General features: G+C 41.3%; 1 protein-coding gene across 5 annotated transcripts in view; it reads left to right on the forward strand.

The window, feature by feature from the left end:
* Nucleotides 1-25,053, forward strand: part of ZNF521 (zinc finger protein 521) — a 304,810-nt gene that overhangs the window by 112,966 nt on the left and 166,791 nt on the right. For all 5 annotated transcript variants that reach the window (XM_043443844.1, XM_043443843.1, XM_043443842.1 and 2 more), the window contains one exon: nt 14,344-17,696. In XM_043443844.1, the coding sequence (XP_043299779.1) occupies nt 14,784-17,696 (2,913 nt within the window). In that variant the 5' untranslated portion in view covers nt 14,344-14,783. The remainder of the gene's footprint in view (nt 1-14,343; nt 17,697-25,053) is intronic.

The raw sequence follows: 25,053 nt of genomic DNA on the forward strand, positions 1-25,053 counted from the left end.
TATCTATGGTTTCTCAAGAGGGCCAGACTTAAGGCATGCAATCAGCAGTTCTAGTCATGCCTTCCTGAGTGCAAAAAGAGAGTATTGCTGATCATCACAAGCCCCTGCCCCCTTCCCCTCTCCCTCCTTCACTTACTCATTTGCCTTGTCTTCCGTTTTATGACGACCTTCATTCTTTGAAATGGTTCACAGGGTGAGCAGCATTTCATAGCCTATTGATATTTCTCATCAAGCTAATGCAGCTTGAAAGTAATTATCCACCAAACTTTAGGAGGTGGATTTTTCCATGTTCACATTTGAAACGAGCTGTTTACTCACAAGTCTGTAGCTGAAGCAGGTAACATCCAGCCTTTATGTACTTGGAACTTTATAACTTTTCAAAATGGTTACTGTCTGTTTCTAGAAATTTGCAGGCTGCTGCCAACAACACTTCTACAGAGAGGAAGTAATTTCTGGGAGCTAGTTGAATGTTACACTGGAAAGACTGGAAACTTGGAGTCCTATCCATAGTAGGAGCGGGAAGTGTTAAGAATTGGGAAAGCAAAGGATAATGATGTCCTTTTCTTTCTGAAAAAGTTGCCTCTTGGAAGAGATGGGATTTAATTTGGTCTTTGGGTGAGGGAGAGAAAGATTTCCATCACCCCTGCTCTAGTGTGGAGTGGCCAATGTGGAAAAGACACGGCCAGGCGGAGTGAACTTGAAGCAGAGGATTTAAAGGATTCATAGGGAACAGAAGACAATAGTGGTTTTCAAACTCAGAAATACAGGGGAAGCACCCTAAAAACTTCCTAAAACTGAGGATTTCAGAGCCCGTGCCCTAGAAGATCACTGTTAGTAGACCTGGGGAAGGGTGTGTGGAGGAGTTTGTAACTGCTCTTCAACTGACTGGGGTGCAGGTTGGTGGATTATGCTAAGGAACGCCGCTCTTGGTCACCTGGTTGGGCAGAGGGTCAGCCTTGGGTTTCCTTGTGTGGAGTCATGGTCGCTGCAGTGATGACAGAAGAAAGGGAACATGGAGGAAGGTAGGGAGGCCCCTTCATTGTATCCCTCACTGGGTGAGCAGTAGAAAATGTGGCTCCAGAGGCAAGAGCACTAGAAAGATGAAGCCGACCACAGCGCTAATCTGATGGAACCTTTTCTTCTGCTTTTATTTGCCAATTCCTGACCCAACGGAACTGCTCCCCCCAGAGGAGAGGATGGAAGGAAGAGAGGAAGGGAGGGCACGTGCCTGCATGCTAAGTCACTTCAGTTATATCCGACTCTTTGCAACCCGATGGACGGTAGCCTGACAGGCTCCTCTGCCCGTGGGACTCTCCAGGCAAAAATACTGGAGTGGTTTGCCATGCCTTCCTCCAGGGGATCTTCCCAACCCAGGGATCAAATACACGTCTCTTATGTCTTCTGCATTGGCAGGTGGGTTCTTTATTAATAGTGCCACCTGGGAAGCCCTAGGAAGGGAGAGGAGCATTATAAAAAAAAAAACAACCTGGAGGTGTGTGTTTGTATGTCTGTGTGTGTGATTTTTATAGGCAGTAGCTGGAAGTAAAATTAAGAAATAGGCTGTCCTGACTTGTCAACCTCAGGTTACATGTTCAAAGAATTGACTGTTAGGTTTTTGTTTTTCTCCATACAATTAAAGGCTTCCTTGGTGGCTCAGAGGGTAAAGAATCTGCCTGCAATGCCAGAGACAGAGGTTTGATCCCTGGGGAGGGAAGATCCCCTGGAGAAGGGAATGGCTAGCCATTCCAGTATTCTTGCCTGGAAAATTCCATGGACAGAAGAGCCTGGTTGGCTGCAGCCCATAGAGTCATGAAGAGTCAGACACGAGTGAGTGCCTAACATTTTATACAATTAAATGATTCTTGTTCCTTGGAAAGAAAGCTATGACAAGCCTAGACAGCATGTTAAAACACAGAGACATCACTTTACCAACAATAATCTGTATAATCAAAGCTGTGGTTTGCCCAGTGGTCATGTACAAATGTGAAAGTTGGACATAAAGAAGCCTGAGTACCCAAGAACTGATGCTTTTGAACTGTGGTGCTGGAGAAGACTCTTGAGACTCCCTTGGACAGCAAGGGGATCAAACCAGTCAATCCTAAAGGAAATCAACCCTGAATATTCATTGGAAGACTGATGCTGAAGCTGAAACTCCCATACTGGCCACCTGACGGGAAGAGCCGACTCATTGGAAAAGACCTGGTGCTCGTAAAGGTTGATGGCAAAAGGAGAAAAGGGGTGGGGCAGAGGATGAGATGGTTAGATAGTATCTGCGACTCAATGGATATGAATTTGAGCCAACTCCAGGAGACAGTGGAGGACAGAGGAGCCAGGCTTGCTGCAGTCCATGGGGTCACAAAGAGTTGGACATGACTTAGCGCCTGGACAACAACAATAATATATGTGTGTAGTCTTATGCCAATTAGCATAATCTGGTTTTACAAAAAAAAAAAACACAATGGAATCTTTACCAACAAAGAGAGAACAATATGAAACGCTGTTTTAAGTTCATTCATTTACGCATAAAAACAGGATGACTAGGTGGCATTTGAGGCAGTTGTTGTATTAGGGGGAGGTGGGGAAGGATGGGCTGGGAGAGAATTACCTGACACTTAGATCAAGCTGCTTGCCTGAACAGGAGGGAATACGGCTTGGGTTTTAAGAACCCCATGAGCTGCTATTGTCAGTGCAGATTGTAACCTGTTACTCATTCTTGCTGATCTGTGTTTTCACCTGTTAAATTAGTGCTTTTTTTCCTCTAAAGGCTAAGACTTCTCACAGATCTTAAATCTAACACTTCATATATATGAAAAGTTAAGAATGACAGCCTTGACTTCCTTTTCTCTGTGTGGGCTTCAGTCAAATTCATTTATGTTCTTTCCTTTGATCCCTCAAGTCAGACCCAGAGGTATGCATAACCCATGCCAAAACACATCAGGTCATCTTAAGAGAAAAGAGTGGAGCTCAGATGTGGGAGGAGGCTTCATAAAGGTTCAGGAACCAGCACTTTCTTGCAGGCAACTTTGAGTCAGTCAAGATCCCAGAATTGTGCCAGTTGGTTTTATGTCTTTGGGTATTAGAAACATGCTTCTGTAAGGGTCATACCCATAGGTTTTGAACATGTACAGATGTATGCTATCCATATTCCTCTTTTCAAAAACAAATTTAAAAACTCCAAAACAAAAGCAGAGAAACACTGCTATCAATGTCTCAATGAAAATTATTCAGAATTGGTGCATTTCACATGTGACCAAAGCAGTTACATATTATCTGAGTAGAGTTTATTTACTGAGTCATATTTGGTTTTCGGTGGAATTTTATACAGTCTCTGTCTTGTACGTTGGAGAAACTTCATCTTAGTTATATATATAAACAAGCCAATATATATATATATATTATACATATCTATATACACATATATTTTAATACAATTATATATTTATACATATGTGTTGAATATATAATTGAGCATACAGTACATATAATTTAATAAAAGTAATATATGTAATATATAAATTTCATCTTAGTTACATGTATAAACAAGGCAATATTACACACATCTATATACACACATATATTTTAATACAATTCAGTTCAGTTCAGTCGTTCAGTTGTGTCCAACTCTTTGCGACCTCATGGACTGCAGTATGCCAGGCTTCCCTGTCCATCTCCAACTCCTGGAGTTTACTCAAACTCAAGTCCATCAAGTCAGTGGTGCCATCCAACCATCACATCCTCTGTCGTCCCCTTCTCCTCCCACCTTCAACCTTTCCCAGAATCAGAGTCTTTTCAAATGAGTCAGTTCTTCGCATCAAGTGGCCAAAGTATTGGAGTTTCAGCTTCAACATCAGTCCTTCCAATGAATATTAAGGACTGATTTCCTTGAGGATGGACTGGTTGGATCTCCTTGCAGTCCAAGGGACTCTCAAGAGTCTTCTCCAACACCTCAAAAGCATGAATTCTTTGGTGCTCAGCTTTCTTTATAGTCCAACTCTCACATCCATACATGACTACTGGAAAAATCATAGCCTTGACTAGACGGACCTTTGTTGGCAAAGTAATGTCTCTGCTTTCTAATAATGCTGTCTAGGTTGGTCATAACTTTTCTTCCAAGGAGTAAGCGTCTTTTAATTTCATTATTGCAGTCACCATCTGCAGTGATTTTGGAGCCACCCCACACCCCAAATAAAGTCTGTCACTGTTTCCATTGTTTCTCCATCTATTTGCCATGAAGTGATGGGTCCAGAGGCCATGATCTTAGTTTTCTGAATGTTGAGTCTTAAGCCAGCTTTTTCACTCTCCTCTTTCACTTTCATCAAGAGGCTCTTTAGTTCTTCACTTTCTGCCATAAGGGTGGTATCATCTGCATATCTGAGGTTATTAATATTTCTCCTGGCAATCTTGATTCCAGCTTGTGCTTCATCATGCATATACATAAGCATATGCATATATGTTAAATATACAATTGAGTATACAATATATATAATTTAATAAAAATAATACATGTGATATATATTAATAAGTAAAAAAAATTGCATCATAGAAACTTCCCCTAATGAAGTGCACTTCATTAAGGCATGATTGAACATTTATACATATTAAGTGGCAAATTATATGATTAACACTTTGTAATGAGAAATAGAAAAGATATTTTAAAAATTATGCCATGATTGAGCATTAATCATTAAATCTGTTCTGCACATTCAGTCCTGCATAAAAACATACATGCACGCCTTCCCTGTGCTATACTTTTGACTAGTTTGGTTCCTATAAATACATTACCAGGACTGTTAACAAGAAGCAAATGATAGACTGAGCCAGTTTGAATTTTATTTTTAGTTTCATTCTAGGGAAGAATAAACTGAACCTAAAGTGAGACACAGAAAACAAAGGGAGAATGAGGTACCTGGAAAATCCATCAAATTGATAATCAGCGTTTTTTCAGGATTGCCTCTTTCAAATATTGCCTAATTGGGCTAATGGAAAAAAAAACTACACAAATAAGGTCATTGATATTAATGATCTGTGTAGAAATATTTTGTTATGCCATAATTAGAGTTATTTTAAGAACATACTTTTATCCTTTGCCATTTATAAACATTATTCCATTTAAAATAAATGACTCCTTGTATCACTGTGGTTACTTGGGATCCAACATCACTTTTCAATTTTAGTTTTACTGTGTAAGTGTTCATGTGAAAGGTAATGATGATTCTTTTGAAACACCATAGAAATTCTATCCTGTGAGGATGTATTGGCAATTTGTTCTATAGATCTCAACATACTCATAGAATCTCAAGAGAGTCCAGATCCGCCAGTTTTTAAATATTACCAATAGTATGTAAGGTTTTCTCTGTTGGCTCAGAGGGTAAAGAATCTGCCTGCAATGCAGGAGACCTGGGTTCAATCCCTGGGTCAGGAAGATCCTCTGGAGAAGGGAATGGCAACCCACTCCAGTATTCTTGCCTGGAGAAGCCCGTGGAGAGAGGAGCCTGGTGGGCTACAGTCCATGGGGTCTCAAAGAGTCAGATACGACTGAGTGACTAACACAGCATATAACTTCCCCATAAAGTGCACGAACACTGATTGGGTAGGAGGCTACACAAACTAGTCTGAGTTGCAGCTGCTGGGTGTTTAGCTAGGTGCATTCACTAGCTGTCTGAGTGTGAGGCTTAACCTCTGTACCTTAAAATAAAAAGAAAAGAATAATTTTGCCTTAGATCTTAATTCCTATCATGTTTAGACACAGGAACCTCAAAGTCAAGAATACTGATGGCCACTGTATTGTAATATCAAATGGATAATTCTAGTAGTATTTCCTCCCTAATCTTTGTAACAGCTTTTTCTATATTAGCACACCGTATTTATCACTTTACTGCACAATGAACCCACAGGGGGTGCTAATTGGTCATTAATTAAATTTTAGCCTTTCAACACTTTTGTATTCTCCAGTGGCTTTATCTGCAGTGAAGTATACAATGTGGCCTCTTTAAACTGCCAAAAATTCATGTCAGCTTTGCTGCTGCCGTGGGTATGATACAGGTGGAATTCAGCTCGAGTGAACACCACTTCAGGACTGTTATAATTCCTTGTGACCCAAAGTTTGCCAACCTTGAATCAAAGCCTACATGCTGGGAAAATATTCAGAAGAGTTTTACATGACAAAACATTCTCATACACCAGTTTCCTCTTTGAAATAGAATTTGATCGCTTTGTCTAAACATTGTAGTGTGTTAGGGCAGTTCTTCAAAAAAAGCCATTATTAACATGATGGAATGATTTTTCTGAGGTCCATCATTCACCGATAAAGCCATTTTCAAATTTAGCTTTCTTAGTGGAAGAATCCCTTTTACTTTACCTCTACCTCAGTGAAGAGATTAACTTACAGGTACAATGATTAACATGGTAACTGAGAAATTTGTTGAGTATATTTCAAAAGATGTGGCTACATCTTCAAAGCTTTATAGTTATATTTCACCCTAGAGCAAAGGATTTTGAAGCAAAATAGAATTTACCCTCAAGAAATTTCTCAACAAGTAAAATAGTGAGATATTAGGCTAGTGTCAGAACTGTGGAATGTGGTTTCAGGATTTTGAATGCAAGCTGTCCCATCATGGGGATTTTACTCCACTAATGAATTAATCACAGCTTGCCTGTGTGGAGCTATTAAAAAATGTTCTAAAGCACATTGATTTTCAAGGTAATTATTATTAGCATTCAGAAGATTTTGTTTTGGTATTTTTGTTTATTTTTTTATTTTTAAACAAAGATGGCCCTTAAGTCCTTTAAAATTCTTAGAATCTCAATATGAAAAACAGCAACAACTAATATTCCTTTATAATGTTTTCACATTTTTCAGCTATAACATAAAGGTAGCTATGGCTTTCAGAGTAGTAGTAGTGATTTTAGAACATTTTTATATTGCAGTAGTTTAGAAAGCTCTTTCATACAATGTCATGTTTGATTCTAAGAATATTAACTATGAGGAAGGCTAGAATTTTATTATTTATTTTGTTATAGACAAGCAAGTAAAAACTTTAAAAACAGTAATTTCTAGAGTTCATATGCTAGTTATCAGACCTAAACACATAGTAGGTGCTTCATAAATGTTGGCTAAATAAATGAGTAAATGAAATAAGCAATGAAGAAGTGGTTCAAATTCTTTGTGGTATGAGGTCATAAATACAAGACTTCTAAGTAATGAAAACATTCTCTCTAACTCAAAATAGTTGAGATAAAAAGAAAACAGATTTGGGAAATTCACTGTGATGATGGCTGTCATTATTAAAGGAGAGATAAATACGTTAAATGATGTAGAAAGCTCACAGTCACAGCACTGTAAGCAGATGTGTAGCACACGATTGCCAATTATTGAACGCCAAGAGCTTGGTGCTTATCATTAGTTATCTATATCTTTAAGTGAGCCAAGAGATGGGAACAGCAAAGCTGTGCTCACCCCCTGCCCCCCATCACTGGAAACCACTTTTCCTTCTGTCTGGCTTCAGAAACACGTCTCGGTTTCCGTGAGAGAGAGGATGAGTGTTCTTTAACTGGTTTCACGTCAGCTTTTTCCTCTGATTTGAGAGGTGGAGTTAAGTGTGAACTGCTTAAGAATGCACTGTTTTCTGTTTAATTTGGCGGTAGAAGATGGAATTCATTGAGCTCCGTCTGTTCAAGTGAACTTTAAGCAACAGCAAGCAAAACATTTGTACTTCTCTGCACACGTAATAGAAATGTGTCTGGTGAAAGAGCCAGCTTGGCTCTAAAAACCAGGATTACCTAAGGAGGGGCTGAGGCAGGGTGATAACAACTTCTTATCTCTTCTATTGGCTCATCCTAAGCAGTGAACCTCTCTCTTTTTTTTTTTAAGGGAGTATTGAAAGGAAAAATAAATAGCCTCTGAGCTCTGATATCTGGAATTCATCTTGACTGTGTTAAAAAAATGTGTTCCTCCATTGCCTGTTCCCTCAGTTTGCTATCATTAATGACTGACCACTCTTTTCCCTCATAGCCTGCTAATGCATGTAATTGGTCCTTCCAGAACAATGTGTGATATTACAGAATTATAAAGCATCTGTGAACTATACATAATTGTAAGGTTCACTTTTCTCTTTTGAACACCCAGTAAAGAGTATTCCTTTTCAAGTTGCATGACAAAGGGGTGAATTTAATGCAGGACTGTGGGTTTTTTCCAAAAGTATGATAGTTATGTTACAAAAGTGGCCGCTTTTCTAAAGCTGTTGACATTTCTGTTGAGAATGAAAGGAAACAATTGTGTAATAATGCATAATGGTTTATTTACAGTGACCATATCCTTCAGCAATTTAGATCATTGATTTAAAAATGTGTTGTGCAATTTGGTTAGGTGATTTTAAATATGATGATGCAGAGTTGTTACTGTGATGACTCTGGGTTAACGGGACAAATATCCTTCTTATCTATGCCTATTAAACACACATTTCAAAATATGTTCTCTCTTGATAGCACCTAACTTCTCTCAGCCTCTGTGTACCCAGAATATTCTCCTCAAGGTTCTCAGTTTAATTATCTTAAGGTGTCTTAAGTTAAGGATTAAGTTAAGCATAGTCAAAAAGGACTATGAACTCTTAACATAAAAGTTCGCTCCCTCTAGCATGCTGGATAAAGAAAGAACCATTTTCCAGTCAGTGGAAGAACTAACCTGGAAATTTGTTTCGATCTCATGTTTTTACCTATTGTCCTACACTTAAAAAAAATCATCCACTGAATGAACTTATTTTGGTGTTAAATAATGCAATGATTGGGACTTTGCTATTGGCTTTGACAGTAAAGAATCTGCCTGCAATGCAGGAGACCTGGGTTTGAACCCTGGGTGGGAAAGATCTCCTGGAGAAGGAGAAGGGAATGGCTACCCACTCCAGTATTCTTGCCTGGAGAATTCCATGGACAGACGAGCCTGGTATGCTCCAGTCCGCGGGGTTCGCAAAGAGTCGATGACACGAGTACTAACACCAAGTACTGCCAGTGTTTTAAGGATAAAAGAGGTGATTACAAAAGTCCATACTTGGCTTCAGAATTACCTAGCAAAATACTCATTCCAAGGTTATCTGTCTGTAAAGACCCGAGATTATGTCATATGCATGATAATTTAACACAATCAGCTTGGATTCATGGTTCATTAACTTTTAGATATCACCAACTATTTATATTTTATTTTCTTGATGACTGAATATACAGCTATGAATGCTTAAGACGCTCTTTGGGCCAATCCTTAAAGCTGATATTCCAGCGGTTCCATTAAAGAAAAGAAAAGGCTAAAATATGTTTATACTGCACATATAAGAAGCTTACATGTGAAAACGTTAATACATGCAACACATACAAGTCTTTTTGTTTACATATGCACCTTTTCTTCCAGCAATGATAGGTGCCCTAGAAATGTTCACTAATCTTTGTAACACCCCAGAGGGTAAGTAGCAAGAATTATTATCTTCATATTGCAGGTGAAATACCTAGGTAGGGGCAGATTAAATGACTTGGCCAGGTCACTCTCTAAGTCCATTATGAAGCTAGAAATAAAACTCCAGACTCTTGACTTTTAGTTTTCATTCTGAGTCATTGACCTCCAAAAACAGAGGTACCAGAGCTGTCAGTATTCGGTCTTCTTTTCCACACTTGAAAAGTAACTGGTGATCTAAATCCTGTTCCTGTTAAGGAAATCTTGCACACACATGATACTGAGTTCCCGAAGGGTGGTTTAGCGAGAACCCTGCAGTTACAGTGAATGAACTCAGGTAGCAAAGGACATCAGTAGGCCAGCTTCTCGTGGGGCCAACCCTACAAAGAACTAAAAGTCTTGGAAGTTTCCATATTTTCAGAGACTCAGATCACTTCTTTAACACGTCGAGTAAATCCACTTTGTTATTTGTCTTTCTCCTTAATAATTTCAGGATTGCCCATACTGTTGGAGTCAGCATTCTAAGAGACTTGGTCCCTGCCCTCCAGAAGCATGTACCTTACCCTCTCCTACATTGCAGGCAGATTCTTTACCTTTTGAGCCACCAGGGAAGCCCAACTAAGACCTGCTTGATAGTGCAAAAAATTAAATTAAAAAAAAAAGCTTTAGCATCACCCCAGACCTTCCTGAGCATCTTCTCCTCCTTTTTCTTTGATCTTTTTTTAATGACTACTTGAGTTGGGCTTGAAAGTGAAAGAAAAGCCGGACCCTCAGCAGCACTTTTCTTCCACGGTGACAGGCTGTAGACGGACATTATCAGCCCCCCATTTGGCTACTGGGCAGCCCCTCCTGGGGTGTATTCATCTGCCTGTCCCCCAGCAGCCAGGATAAAATCACAGCCAATCTTTGCTCTCTCCTCCCAGGTTGATCCATGAGGGGCGATGGCTCATGTCAGAGAGGTCGGACTTTGTGCTCTGGTTGTCTTTTTCCCTGTGCAATCCCTCCTTCTAGCATGACTTCACTTTTCTGTTAGTGAGCACTTTCTCCCATCAATATGACTGAACAGGTGTGGCTCTGCCGCTAACTGAGTTTCCAGCTGTCCTCCTCCGATGCAGACCCAGCAAAATCTGTTGTTTCGTCCTTTCAGGCAGACTAGAGAACCATCAAGCCCGAGATGGAGGTCTTCCTCGCAGGATATGGCAGTTTTGTTGCCAGAAGATGGTCGGGAAAGCCTGGCTGGCTAACAAAGACAGGCCTTCAGCGGCTGGGTGTAGTTCCAGTTCTGTATCCCCTTTGGCAGGAGCACAGAGGCTGCTGCAGTGTGGCCAGCCAGCAAAATTAGGAAATAAGGACCTCTTTTATTTACTCAGGCTGCTGAATCATGGGCATTCCTGTCTGCTTGGAGAAAAGTCAGGCGGCTCTCCTTTCCACTGCAAATCTCAGGAGTGTTTGAGACTTTCATCTCCGAGTGTTCACACACTTGTTTTAATGTGCTTTATGGAAATGCTGAAACTCAGCAAGTACAGTTGCTGTAGAAAAACATCTGCACTAACTGTGCACACACATTTGCATCTTTAAATAGACTTTTAGGCCATGGAGTTGGTTTCCAGCAAAGTTGTATCTGTGTATTTTTATTTTTTTCTCCTTTCCTTCTTCCCGTTGTAAGAGGTATAGCTCTCCAAGAGTCAGCTAGTGTGAAGTGATTGATTCCAAAAATTAAAATTTATCGTGGACATGTTAAGCACTTCACATTGAAATGCAGAAAACTTGCCATAACACAAAAAGGCATTCCTGTTAGTAGCACTTAGTGAGTGCTGAAGGGAAAAAAAGTTCAAGTTGACTCAGTAACGGGGATTGAAGGAATCTTCCATAGTTTCTTCCAGATGAAAAAAACAACTTGAAATTGTTTAGGTCTGTAGTAGCCATGTAACCATCGTTTGAGCTGTGCATGCCAAAAAACTTAAGGTGATGGGAATGGGTAGCTTGCAGAGACTAAGGTAGACCTCAGAGAATATTGGCAACACCACCACTAACACAAAAGTCTGGGGCGATACATGCACCCTTAGAGCATGAACTAACACCCCTGGGAGTTTCCTCAGTGAGTTCCTTATGCACCCCAAGGAGAACAGGCTCAGTTACAATCCTAGCAAATGAGCGTTTTATAATTTTGACTTTAAAACAGGAATCAACTTTTTGTGGAACCTTTGTTGATTCTTCTAAAAGTAGCATTCCCTACTCAAACTTTCTACTTCCGCTCAGCGGCCTCCATTCTGCAGCCTGTGAATCCGGTAGGGCAATTTCCATGTATCTCAGTTACAGAGATACATCATCTGTGATTATCACATCTTTTCGCCAAGACCAAGTAATAGGGACAGGAGAGAGAGTGAAGAGAAGGTTTCTAGCTCCCTTGAATCTTGGTTTGAGTAAAAACTCTTGATCCTCACCTCACTTGACTGTATTTGAAACTTACAAGCTTAGGAGAACAGTTAGGTAATAGGTACAATCAGGCATGGCCACAGACAAGAACCTGATTTAAGCATGGTGTCAAGGATTGCACCATGTATATAATAGTCTATTGCTCTATATTTCTTGGTGTGTTGTTATAATAATATATCATGCCTAGGCAGAATCTGCAATTTGATAATAGATTCACTTGCTAAATTATCAAGCTTAAGTTCTATTCTTTCAGTATAGATGCATGACTAATTTCTGATTCACTGTTTTCCCCAACTGTACACAGATGATTTGTTTGAAAATATTTTTAAGTGAAACAATAGGATATAAGCCAAAATAATAAATGTGTGAAAAGTGATAGATTTTCTTTCTAGAATGCTGAGCCAAATTTAATAAAATATTATATTTTTATAATGTACATATTATATAAATATTATAATTTTATAATATAAAATTTTGTGTAAAATATTAGAAAATTTTAATTAGGAAAAAATATTTCAAGACTTTGGTTTGTTTTAGGGCTACCAGCTATAGATGGCTTATTTTCTTTAAGGGAAAAGCTAAATTATCAGTGAGGTTTTTTTTGTTTTTAATTTTTCAAAATTGTTTCTCTATATGTTGGCTGACAAGTTTACTCGCATATATTCTTTATAGGCATTTACCTTTAAATTGAGATCACACCAGCAATTCTCAAACTCTTTCTTATGCTGGAAATATGTTGGCTTATAGACGGATATAAATGAGGATGCAAAATCATGTGGCTTTCAACTTGTATTGCGAAGCTTTGTTGCAGTGGGCAGGAATCCAGGAATGGTGTTTGGTTGTTTTCTCAGAGTTAGATGGTTGCCATCTGGCACTGATAGTGAGATGGTGTTGTCATCAGTTTCTAGATGCAGGAAAGGAATGATCCTCATCTGTTTCCTGTGGATAAGCAAGAGGTTGATAATCTAGTAAAATCTTGTTACCTTAAAGAAAGCAGACGTGGAATTTGTTTACATAATGCTCGCCAGTTTCTCCTTTTATGTTAATAATATAGCTTGCTAGTGAACTTCAGCTTTGAAGGATTTTAAAATGTATTTGATCTCATTCTAATTGCATCTTATTAGAATAACCTCAATAATATTCTTAACCAGACCTATTCTAATAGAATCGCTCTCTCCACCAACCCTACTCCATGGTCCTTACTTGTCGGCATTTATGAAAAATCTTGCTCCTTTGGAGAGTGACAAGCTTTTGCGATGTCTTCTAATCGTGAATGATAGACTAGAATTATTTTGAAAAGTCAGAAAGAGGTTTCACAGTCTATTTAAGAGGTCTCATTTTCCACTTGGATGTTAAGAAAGTGACAGAAGTAAGAGTGTACACTTGCTGCAAACACGGTTAAAAAAACCACCTAATAGAAGGTAGAGTTACTTTATGGATAGCTCGCTAAGGTTATATCTGGCTTTCAGGCTTGTTTATCTTCTCTTTGTTACTCATAAATCTTTCAGCATTTACCATAATCATTTATCACTTTTCCTGTTTCCAGTTTTTCACAAGTTGCTTTGTCTCCACTCACCTCAAAGTGCAGGTCCTGTTTGGCTAAGGAAGTTCATGCTGCTGAAGCTTTAGCAAAAGGAAGAAATGGCGGGCCACCTCTTGAACTTTCCAAACAAAATACACTATTACATTCTGACCCTGTGAAACTCTCATTTTTTTTCTTGATCCTGGCTGATCCTAGCTACATGTAATATCTAGTCGTACCCTTCTCACATCTAATAATCCATTTTCTGGTCTATGCTATTCGAATCTTACAGTTATTGAAGAAATCCTGGTTGTCTTTTATTACACAAGACATAATTATTATTGTGTTTTCTGTCTTCTTTCATGTGCTTACTTTTTAATATTTTTTTGCTGAATGCAATAAGGTTTGTATCAATAAGAACCCCATAAAAGATTTTGGCCTGCAGAATTGCCTTTTCCTATAAAAACAAGCAAAATGCAGAGGGAATTTTTTATTAAATATTAGACATCTGGGTTGACTGCATTAATTTTAAATCATTCTTGTAATATTTCCTCTTTTCATTTGGTCCTTCAGATGCTCACATAATATGCAAATCATTTTAGAATGAATACAAAAGAAACATTAAATATATTAAAATCTGCATTTTAATAAAATTGTCAATGCATAATATATACCTTGCTCCTAAGGAAGAATGATAAAAAGTAATAAAGGGGTAATTTAGACATCGAACTATTTAATATCATTTTATATTTTACAAGCCAGCGAAAAGTCAACGTAGAAGAAAAGCTTTGGGCTCAGATTTGAAAGTGTTCCATCCAAATAGTCTCTCCTCCTTTTTTTTCCCCTCACAAGGTTCGAGTTGGCCCTGTGTACTTGTTGAAACAGTACAGTAAACGCGTTCTTGAACTCTCGACCCGGAAAGTGAAAAGTTCCCATCTTCTCGTTGCAGATGGAGTGGACGTAGAGGATGACCCCACCTGCTCCTGGCCAGCTTCCTCACCTTCGAGCAAGGACCAGACTTCCCCCAGCCACGGAGAAGGTTGTGATTTCGGAGAGGAAGAAGGTGGCCCCGGACTCCCGTATCCGTGCCAGTTCTGTGACAAGTCATTCAGCCGTCTCAGCTACCTAAAGCACCATGAGCAGAGTCACAGCGACAAGCTGCCTTTCAAGTGCACCTACTGCAGCCGGCTGTTCAAACACAAGCGGAGCCGAGACCGCCACATCAAGCTCCACACCGGGGACAAGAAGTACCACTGCAGTGAGTGCGACGCCGCCTTCTCCAGAAGTGATCACCTGAAGATCCACTTGAAGACTCACACGTCCAACAAGCCATATAAATGTGCCATTTGTCGCCGTGGGTTCCTGTCCTCTAGTTCCTTACACGGGCACATGCAGGTCCACGAGAGGAACAAGGACGGCTCCCAGTCGGGTTCCAGGATGGAGGACTGGAAGATGAAGGACACTCAGAAGTGCAGTCAGTGCGAGGAAGGCTTTGACTTCCCGGAAGACCTCCAGAAGCACATTGCCGAGTGCCACCCAGAGTGCTCCCCGAACGAGGACCGGGCGGCCCTCCAGTGCGTCTACTGCCACGAGCTCTTCGTGGAGGAGACCTCCCTGATGAACCACATGGAGCAGATGCACGGTGGGGAAAAGAAGAACTCCTGCAGCATCTGTTCTGAGAGCTTCCACAGCGTCGAGGAGCTCTACAGCCACATGGACAGTCACCAGCAACCGGAGTCGTGCAACCACAGCAACAGCCCTTCCCTGGTCACGGTGGGCTACACCTCCGTGTCCAGCACGACCCCGGACTCCAACCTCTCAGTGGACAGCTCGACCATGGTGGAAGCCGCCCCACCCATCCCAAAGAGTCGGGGGAGGAAGCGGGCCGCTCAGCAGACCCCAGACATGACCGTCCCCTCGAGTAAACAGGCGAAGGTCACCTACAGCTGTATTTACTGCAACAAGCAGTTGTTTTCCAGTCTGGCGGTTCTGCAGATTCACCTGAAAACTATGCATTTAGATAAACCAGAGCAGGCCCACATCTGTCAGTACTGCTTGGAGGTACTGCCCTCCCTCTATAACCTCAATGAACATCTTAAGCAAGTGCACGAAGCTCAGGACCCAGGTCTGATTGTTTCTGCCTTGCCCGCCATAGTCTACCAGTGCAACTTCTGCTCTGAAGTTGTCAACGACCTCAACACCCTTCAGGAACACATCCGATGTTCTCACGGATTTGCGAACCCCGCGGCAAAGGACAGCAATGCTTTCTTCTGTCCCCACTGCTACATGGGGTTCCTCACTGACTCTTCACTGGAAGAGCATATAAGACAGGTCCATTGTGACCTCAGTGGCTCCCGATTTGGGTCCCCAGTGCTTGGGACTCCGAAAGAGCCAGTTGTAGAAGTCTATTCTTGTTCCTATTGTACAAATTCCCCCATATTCAACAGCGTTCTTAAACTGAACAAGCACATCAAAGAGAATCATAAAAACATTCCCTTGGCCCTGAATTATATCCACAACGGGAAGAAATCCAGGGCCTTGAGTCCCCTGTCACCTGTGGCCATAGAGCAGACATCTCTGAAGATGATGCAGGCGGTAGGAGGGGCGCCTGCAAGGCAGGCCGGAGAATATATCTGTAATCAGTGTGGTGCTAAGTACACGTCCCTGGACGGCTTTCAGACTCACCTGAAGACCCACCTGGACACCGTGCTTCCGAAACTGACCTGTCCCCAGTGCAACAAGGAGTTCCCCAATCAAGAGTCCCTGCTGAAGCACGTGACCATTCATTTCATGATCACCTCCACGTACTACATCTGCGAGAGCTGTGACAAGCAGTTCACGTCGGTGGACGACCTGCAGAAACACCTGCTGGACATGCACACCTTCGTCTTCTTCCGCTGCACCCTCTGCCAGGAGGTGTTCGACTCCAAGGTCTCCATCCAGCTCCACCTGGCCGTGAAGCACAGTAACGAGAAGAAAGTGTATCGCTGCACCTCCTGCAACTGGGACTTCCGCAACGAGACGGACCTGCAGCTGCACGTGAAGCACAACCACCTGGAGAACCAGGGCAAAGTGCACAAGTGCATCTTCTGCGGCGAGTCCTTCGGCACCGAGGTGGAGCTCCAGTGCCACATCACCACGCACAGCAAGAAGTACAACTGCCAGTTCTGCAGCAAGGCCTTCCACGCCATCATCCTGCTGGAGAAGCACCTGCGGGAGAAGCACTGCGTCTTCGACACCAAGACGCCCAACTGCGGCGCCAACGGGGCCTCAGAGCCGGGCCAGAAGGAGGAGGTGGAGTTGCAGACCCTGCTGACCAACAGCCAGGAGTCCCACAACAGCCACGACGGCAGCGAGGAGGACGTGGACACCTCGGAGCCCATGTACGGCTGCGACATCTGCGGGGCGGCCTACACCATGGAGACGCTCCTGCAGAACCATCAACTCCGGGACCACAACATCCGGCCGGGGGAGAGCGCCATCGTCAAGAAGAAAGCCGAGCTCATCAAAGGGAACTACAAGTGCAACGTGTGCTCGCGGACCTTCTTCTCGGAGAACGGCCTCCGGGAGCACATGCAGACGCACCTGGGCCCCGTGAAACATTACATGTGCCCCATCTGTGGGGAGCGCTTCCCCTCGCTCTTGACCTTGACCGAACACAAGGTCACGCACAGTAAGAGCCTGGATACGGGAAACTGCCGCATCTGCAAGATGCCGTTGCAGAGCGAGGAGGAGTTCCTGGAGCATTGCCAGATGCACCCCGACTTGCGGAACTCGCTGACTGGGTTCCGCTGCGTGGTCTGCATGCAGACGGTTACCTCCACCTTGGAGCTCAAAATCCACGGGACGTTCCACATGCAGAAGACAGGCAACGGGGCCGCGGTTCAGGCCACGGGCCGCGGCCCGCACGTCCCCAAACTGTACAAGTGCGCGTCCTGCCTCAAAGAATTCCGTTCCAAGCAAGATCTGGTGAAACTGGACATCAACGGCCTGCCCTACGGTCTGTGCGCAGGCTGCGTGAACCTCAGTAAGAGCGCCAGTCCCGGCGTCAACATCGCTCCCGGCTCCAGTCGACCGGGCCTGGGCCAGACCGAGAACCTGGGGGCCGTGGAGGGCAAGGGCAAGGCCGGCGCCCCCAAGACGCGCTGCTCCAGCTGCAACGTGAAGTTTGAGTCTGAAAGTGAACTCCAGAACCACATTCAAACGGTCCACCGAGAGCTGGTGCCCGACAGCAACAGCACGCAGTTGAAAACGCCGCAAGTCTCGCCCATGCCCAGAATCAGCCCCTCGCAATCGGATGAGGTAACTCGCCTTTTTCTGATGCTTGCCCTTTAACTCCCCAAACATCCCTCTCCACTGTAAGTTTACCCTTTCCGCAGCTTCATTCCTTGTCCTGTGCAGAGAGATGCTTTAGATCGAAAGGCAGTGGTGTTTTTCCGCCGTGGCCATTTACAAGGATGGCTTGCTTCTTGCGAAGCAGCAGTTTGGGCTTGAATGGTGCAAAGTAGGACTAATTCCAGACTCCATAGGATACTGTCTTCTCTGTGACTGCAGAGACCGGCTTTCATGCCAACACCACCTGAGATCTGGAATCTCAGTCTGGTTTCACCGCGAGTTGAAATCCCCAGATCCGACTTGTGTGTATAGCTGAGAGAGAATGACATAAAAACGAGATGTTATGAGCCAACATGCTGGCTTAGAGTAAATTAAAAAGAATATATATATATTTGTGGATAACAAATTGGGTAGGGATGGCTTTTTAATATGGCGTTGTCAACCCTCACTGTTTGTCTTTGTCTTCTGGGTGGTGAGGAAGATATTTTCTCACAATAGGAGTTTTTAAGAGCCCCTCCATTTATTAAGCTCCACATGCTCCACGTTCATTTTAAAGGCACTCTCCCCAAGTCTTCACTCTCTGGATTTGGGTTTCAAAATGAACATTTTCTTAGCTGAAGAGTCGTCTTCTGTTCTTCCCCTCCACAGTTGAAAAACAAGTTCATTTACAGTGAAATAGTTTTGTAAGTCATCCTTCCTTGAAGCTGAGCCGAGGATGGCTTGTTTTATTATCATTTCTTTCTGCTTTATCACCTAGTTTCTAATAGCTCTCTCCCCGTTCCTACCTGTCCCTATCTGGAGATCCAACCAAAATGAAAACCCCAGGGAGACCCGTCTCCCTTCAGTCTGAGGTCACCGCCTTTTCCTTATCTTGTCTCTGCACTCACCCCCTCTCTGAGGCCCCCTGCAGCTCCCTGCAGATAGCCATCAGTCAGCTGGTAGGGGAGAGCTGAGAAGAGGAACACAGAGCCCCTCTTCCCCAGATGTGGCCTCTGTGTGAACAGGCAGACTCCCCAGCTTTGAAGTCGCTTTCCCCTCTCTCCTCCGAAAGTAAATCCTCACCTTTCTGTCCTCTAAAGAAATGAAATCTTTTCAAACCGGAAGGACGTCATTTTGATAACAGTTCATGACGCGTGTGTTGGATCAAATCATTTCTTTGGAAGCAAGTATTGCTAGTTGTCATCATATGAACTGAAATGTTTTCCAACTTTTTATATCCATCATGTTTAAACCTAGAGAAAAGTTAAAGGAATAACACAAAGAACAGGTGTGTGTGTGTTCATGTATCCATGTCACAAATCTGCCAGATAGGAACATTTTGTCAGATTTTTCTCTGTCTTTGCAACCTTTTTTATATTAATCTGAGCTATATGGAAGTAAATTGTAGATAACATGTCTCCTAAGAATAAGGGCATTTTCTTACTTAACCACAGTATCGTTAGCCCAGAAATTATTGAAATCAGCTAAAGGTGAAAGGTACTCAGTCATGTCTGACTCTTTGTGACCCCATGGACTGACATCTACCAGGCACCTCCATCCACGGAATCAGCTAAAGAGATGAAATAAATCTGTACTATCTTATATAAGTCTGTATTCAGATTTCCCCAAATGTTTTATTTTTAAATGCTTTTGAACAAGAGTTCTTTTTTTTTAAAAAAAAAAAAAAGCATGTTTTTGAAAATTATTCCTCCCTTTTGTTTTGTTGTGCTTTACATATATAGAAGGGTTTTTATATTCAGGTTCAATTTAAATAGTGCCTAAAAGGGGTTTTAAATTAATTAATGTGTGTGTGTATGATTGTGGTGGTATGTACGCATTTAAAATCAAGCAAAATTCAGTTCTTGTTTCTTAGTAGATTGTTTTTGGAAAGGAATTTTCCTGTTTCTTCTTATCTGTTCATGGTTTAGATTTTCTGATATTTCTAAATTGCTCTGTATTGTACCATTTAGGGAAATTCCCTGGTGGCTCAGACGATAAAGAATCTACCTGAAGTGCAGGAGACCCAGGTTCAATCCCTGGGTCAGGGAGATCCCCTGGAGAAGGGAATGGCTACCTACTCCAGTATTCTTGCCTGGAGAATTCCATGCACAGAGGAGCCTGGTGGGCTATAGTCCATGGGGTCACAAAGAGTCAAACATGACTTATCAACTCAACAACAACAACATAATACCATTTCAGGTGAAATATTTTAAAAATGAAGAAGGGCATATTAATAGTCTTTGCCTGTTAATTTGGTTAGAGTTGATTTGGGAAATTTGCCTTTTTTAATGGTACTTTTTAAATATGTTGGCCCAATTTATTTATTTATATTTGTTTGTTTATTTTTACTCTTGGGCTGAAAGGCATGTGGGATCTTAGGTTCCCCAACCAAGACTGAACCTGTGTACCCTGCAGTGGAAGGTGAAGTCTTAACTACTGGACTGCTCGGGAATTCCAAGGGAAATTTATCTTTAAGGGATGGTCAAGTCTTCAGTTATACCTAAAATCTTAATGATAATTATAAAGCTTAACTATATCCTTCACTTATATAGAATAAAACTTTTTAAAGTACTTTTTAATTTTAATTCTTACAATACTCTTTTTCAAACACCTAGCTACTGAGGGTTAAAAATGACTCCATGCAAAAGAATACCTTCTTATTAAATCTGAATAATAATAACTTGTAGTAGTGTCTTTAATTGACTAGATATTAAGATTCAGTTGTACATTTTTTCTTTGTGCCTTAACAGTACACTAATCTATTCAACATTTTCACCCTTGTTACTGTTTTTCTTTATTATGCTATTTGTCTTAAAAATTTTATGTGCCTACTTCCTTTCTGATACTCTCCACCATAAAAAAATGTAAGTAGACCATATTATTTGAACTTGGAATAGAAAATTATCTAAACATATGTAAAGTTTTAAAAACAATGAGCCTAAAAAATGCATTGATGAGAAAGACATATAATTTTACTTTGTTCTCATTCTTTGTTAGTCAAATTAAGCCTCTATGACTTCTCATTGTGAATATTGTGGAAATTTTTATCAACAGAAGTAAAGGTGAAGCTATTACATAAGAGTTTGCCAAAGAGCAGGCATACCAGTTAGGACTAAATTTTATCATAAAAAGAAGTATCATGTGTATGTTCATTGACTTAGATGTCTTAGGTGGGAATTAAAGGACTTAGCAATGTAGGTGGTATTTTCTTATCTTCTTCTTGCTGAGGATTGAGGCTTCAGAAGAGAAAAGAAGGCCTTGGGAGATAATAAAACCTGAATACCAGGTATTATCAAGAACCAGGTTAGATTTTTCTGGACTCTGACTGACAGTCACAAAAGGGTAATGATAGAAACTGGAATGCATCTTCCAAAGACTGAAAAAGACAGTTATTTGGTCCAGACTAGAGTACCTATTTAGAAAGGATTTAGATATAATCTATAGAAGGATAAGTACTATATAAACCCATATAATCCAAGAAATAGATGAAAGATATGGTATGTGACAATTAAAGAAGGGTAATAGTAAGTAGCTGTTCTGTGATGAAGAAATTTGGAATTGAAGACAGAAGACCTGAATTTACATTCCCACTTCTTCTGTGTGATGACTTCTGAATTTGTGAAAAATGTTCTCTTTGTACCAAAATTCTATGAGTATTAACCTAAATTTACTGTGGAGACTATGTTTTGAATAAAAAACGGGAGGTGGGGGAAACCTATTCATTTTCACTTGCTCCTCAGAGATTGACCATCATATGAATTTGTACCTGCAGTGATTCCGTAAATGGCAGAGAGAGTTTGGGGCAGGAAGAACACTGGACAGCTAGCATTTTCCACACGTGAAGCACCTTGCAGACTCACTGACCTTTACTACATGTTGAGTAAATGTTGGTTCTTCTTTTGGAGCTCGTTGACACTAGCCTGGCTCCCTGGTCAGGTGCTGCCCCATCTGAACCTCAAAGTGTTGTGTTCTGATGATATTGGAAGCATGTCTCCATCTGCCTTCATTTCCTTAAGGTCCTTCATAGCCAGGTTTCTCTGAGGGTTTATATATTCACATTTCAGTTCACATCATCCCCACTATCCATTGAAATTGCTCTTGCAAGGGTTACCAATTCCATATTCCTAGATGCCTGTACGATGCCACAGAATCAAAGCTAGAAGTGACAGCGGCCATCATCTGGTTAAACTGCCTTGTTTTACAGACAGTGAAACAGACCCAGATAAATGGAGATCTAAGGTCACACAGTTAATAAGTGGTAGACAAGAGGCCCAGAGGATGCAGGCTTTCCAATTCCAAATTCAATGCCGGGCCCATCATAGGCAGATGCCTCGGGGCCATGTCTGGCTGGTGGTTCTCTCAGAACATTTCCCCACCCAGGGTAGTATGGCAAGATAGCTGGCTCATGCAGAAACCCACCTGACCCAGTGACCAGAACCTAGAAGGTGTTAAATAAATTTGTGTTCTTCTTCTGCATTCATGTACTATAGGATTGCTACTCTTCTTTTGACCGCATTTGGACTCAAGACTTGTTTTATTGTTATTGAAGTTTTGTCGTAGATATTCTGAGTGTGTGCGGGTCTATTGTTATTCCACTCCACTTCAAGGTCTGTGTTCTCAAGAAAATTGTTGCTGTCCTGCCAAGATTGCCACTGGTCTCCAGGTTCATCTCCACAACACTCTACAGAGTGGATGACCTTCCCCTTGCTGCGCCTCTGTCTGCCTTCACGCTGTTCCTTCTCCTAGTTTTCTTCCTTCTTCTGCCTTTAGCGATTTCTCATCCTCTGCCTGTTCCAAAAGTGTAGAATTCTTCAGTCCTCCTTCTGTGTCTGTTCTCCATAGCATCTCATCCATTCATGCTTCTGTAACTGTTTCTTTACTAGCATTTCCCAAATATGTTTCTAGCCTAGTTCTCCTCTTAATTCCAGATTATTGTGTTCCACTGACAGTTTAACTTTGCCATTTGTATCTCTTTTAGCCTTTTGAAGTTTATTGTGTACTTACTGAACTCTCGATTCTCTCACCTGAAGCCTATCTTTTCCCAAACTTCCATCATTTTTGGTAAAGGGATCCATCCTACACCCAATTATCAGGCAAGAAACCCAGGAATCCCTCCTGGTCCCCAGCTTTCCCTCTTTCCCCATGTCTAATCTGTTAGTTCTATGGATTCTACTTCAGGTGAGCATCCCATCCTCTTCTTTCCATCTCCAAAGCCATCATCATGGTCCAGGCTGCAGTCATTTCAGGATACCTCAGTTAGCCTTCTGAGAAATTCCTCTTCTGCCTGCTTCTCATCCAGTCTTCCTGCTGAAGTGGGAAGGCATCTTGTGGACATGTCAATCTATCTCAGGATGTCACATAGAATTCTTCAATGCCTTCCCATTTCTCTCAAATAAAATTCCAACCTCTCACCAGTTTATGAGGCCATGCACATCCTGGCCAGCATGGCTGCCCTCATCTGATTCCAGCGCCACCTCCACCTGCTTTGTGTGTAGCCTTCCAGCCTCTGGCAGGGTGGGGTGAGAGGCGTCTGCTTTGGAGTCTTCACCTGTCTTGCTTCCTCACCTGACCTGCACTTCTGAATCAACTTCTCTGTACCACTGTCTCTTTCTAAGCTGTCAAGTGGGCCTTCCCTGAAAATCTTATCAAAGCTGGTCTCCTCCTAAAGATTTTCTTTTAAAATAGTCATTTTTCTTTACTCATTTATTTCCATCTTCCCTTTTCTCACCTATGAACATCCAACAGCTTATCACAAGAGCTTGATAAATATCAGTTGAATAAATCAACATAGTATTAGTACTTCAAAGTGACAAAATAGTGTATACTCCATCTTTGGATGTATATGCAGGTATTGTTGTTGTTTAGTCTCTAGGTCGTGTCTGACTCTTTACAACACCATGGGACTGTAGCCCACCAAGCTCCTCTGTCTATGGGATTTCCCAGGCAAGAATACTGTAGTGGGTTGCCCTTTCCTTCTTCAGGGGGTCTTCCTGACTCAGGAATCAAACCCACATCTTCTGAATCTCCTGCATTGGCAGGCGGATTCTTTACCATTGAGCCATGTGGGAAGCCCAGGTGCAGGTATATCTAGTAACTAATACCCACAGAGGTAAGTAAGTTTACCCAAAGCTAATGAGATGCTTTAAAATTAGGTGTAATCAAAAAATATTAAATAGGCTAAAAGACTTGAAATTTATAACAATTCAACATCATCTTCGGTGTGAAGGTCCGTTTTAAGTGTCTCAAATTCAATATTCTTCCTTTATAGTTCTTACATTGAAAATAGAAATGTACATGTAGACAATTCAGAGCCTACTTAAGCTCCAGAATTCTTTTTTGATTTGTTTTGTATAATAAAAATTTCCATATGAGGTTGAAAGAAAAATGTCAAAGTTTTTGTATCTCAAATGGCTGGTGCTAAGTTTTGCTAAGCTAAAGGAGCGAAAATAAATGAGTTAAGTTTCCTCTAAATAAACAATATCTTAAAATTAGGTAGAAAAATTACATGACCAAATAGACATGTAGAATTCAAAATGCTCTTGGAATAGCCTTAGTTGCTTTGCCAAGTTTAATCTGCTTTCAGATTTATTGTTCTTGTGTTCAGTATTTGTTTGGCATCGAGAGTGCACTAGAACGGGGAGTTAATGACCCCTGGCATAAGCATTGGGTGTGGAACATGGAAATGACTGCCTGCCATCCGCTGTGATGCATTAATCATTGCATCATGCGTTGAATTTGCTACCACTGTCATCCCTAGATTGTCCCTGTATTTACTTCCAGTTCTGGATTTTTTTTGCTGAGGCTTCCATGTGCATACAGTGTCTTGTAGAAGTTCTGGAATTCAAAAAGAAGAATTTTTTTTTTTTTTTGTATACCGCCTTGAATCTTGAATTTCACATCTTTGTTCCTTGAGTACTAGGCAAGAGTCTGAAATCACCCTTTGTAGTGGTAGAATTCTGCTAAGCAGGAGCATTTTACATTTTGGCTGAAATTATATCGAAATAGAGATTAGTGAGTATACAAGATGCTTTTGAGTAATGAAATGAAATTTAAAGCTACATTCTGGATCTCTTATTATTGTATGGCACCCCCCTTCTACCTAATACAGATGCAGTTTTCTATTGTACTTTTTGTTTCTAGAAGTTTAGCAGCCTTTATGGCTTTTAAAAAACCTAAACAGCCAGTTCCATTATTTATATATATATTTTTTCACTGTTTAAGTGTGCATGTTTCTAAGGGTTCTACTTTTAATATGTTTGTCTCTTCCCTTACCCTCATTTCCTATTACTGACTTATTATCCCATACAGATGGCTAACATATCATATTTCAGCTTGCAACCTCTTG

Source organism: Cervus canadensis, chromosome 23, assembly GCF_019320065.1.
Source record: "Cervus canadensis isolate Bull #8, Minnesota chromosome 23, ASM1932006v1, whole genome shotgun sequence".
Classification (NCBI taxonomy): Eukaryota; Metazoa; Chordata; class Mammalia; order Artiodactyla; family Cervidae; genus Cervus; species Cervus canadensis.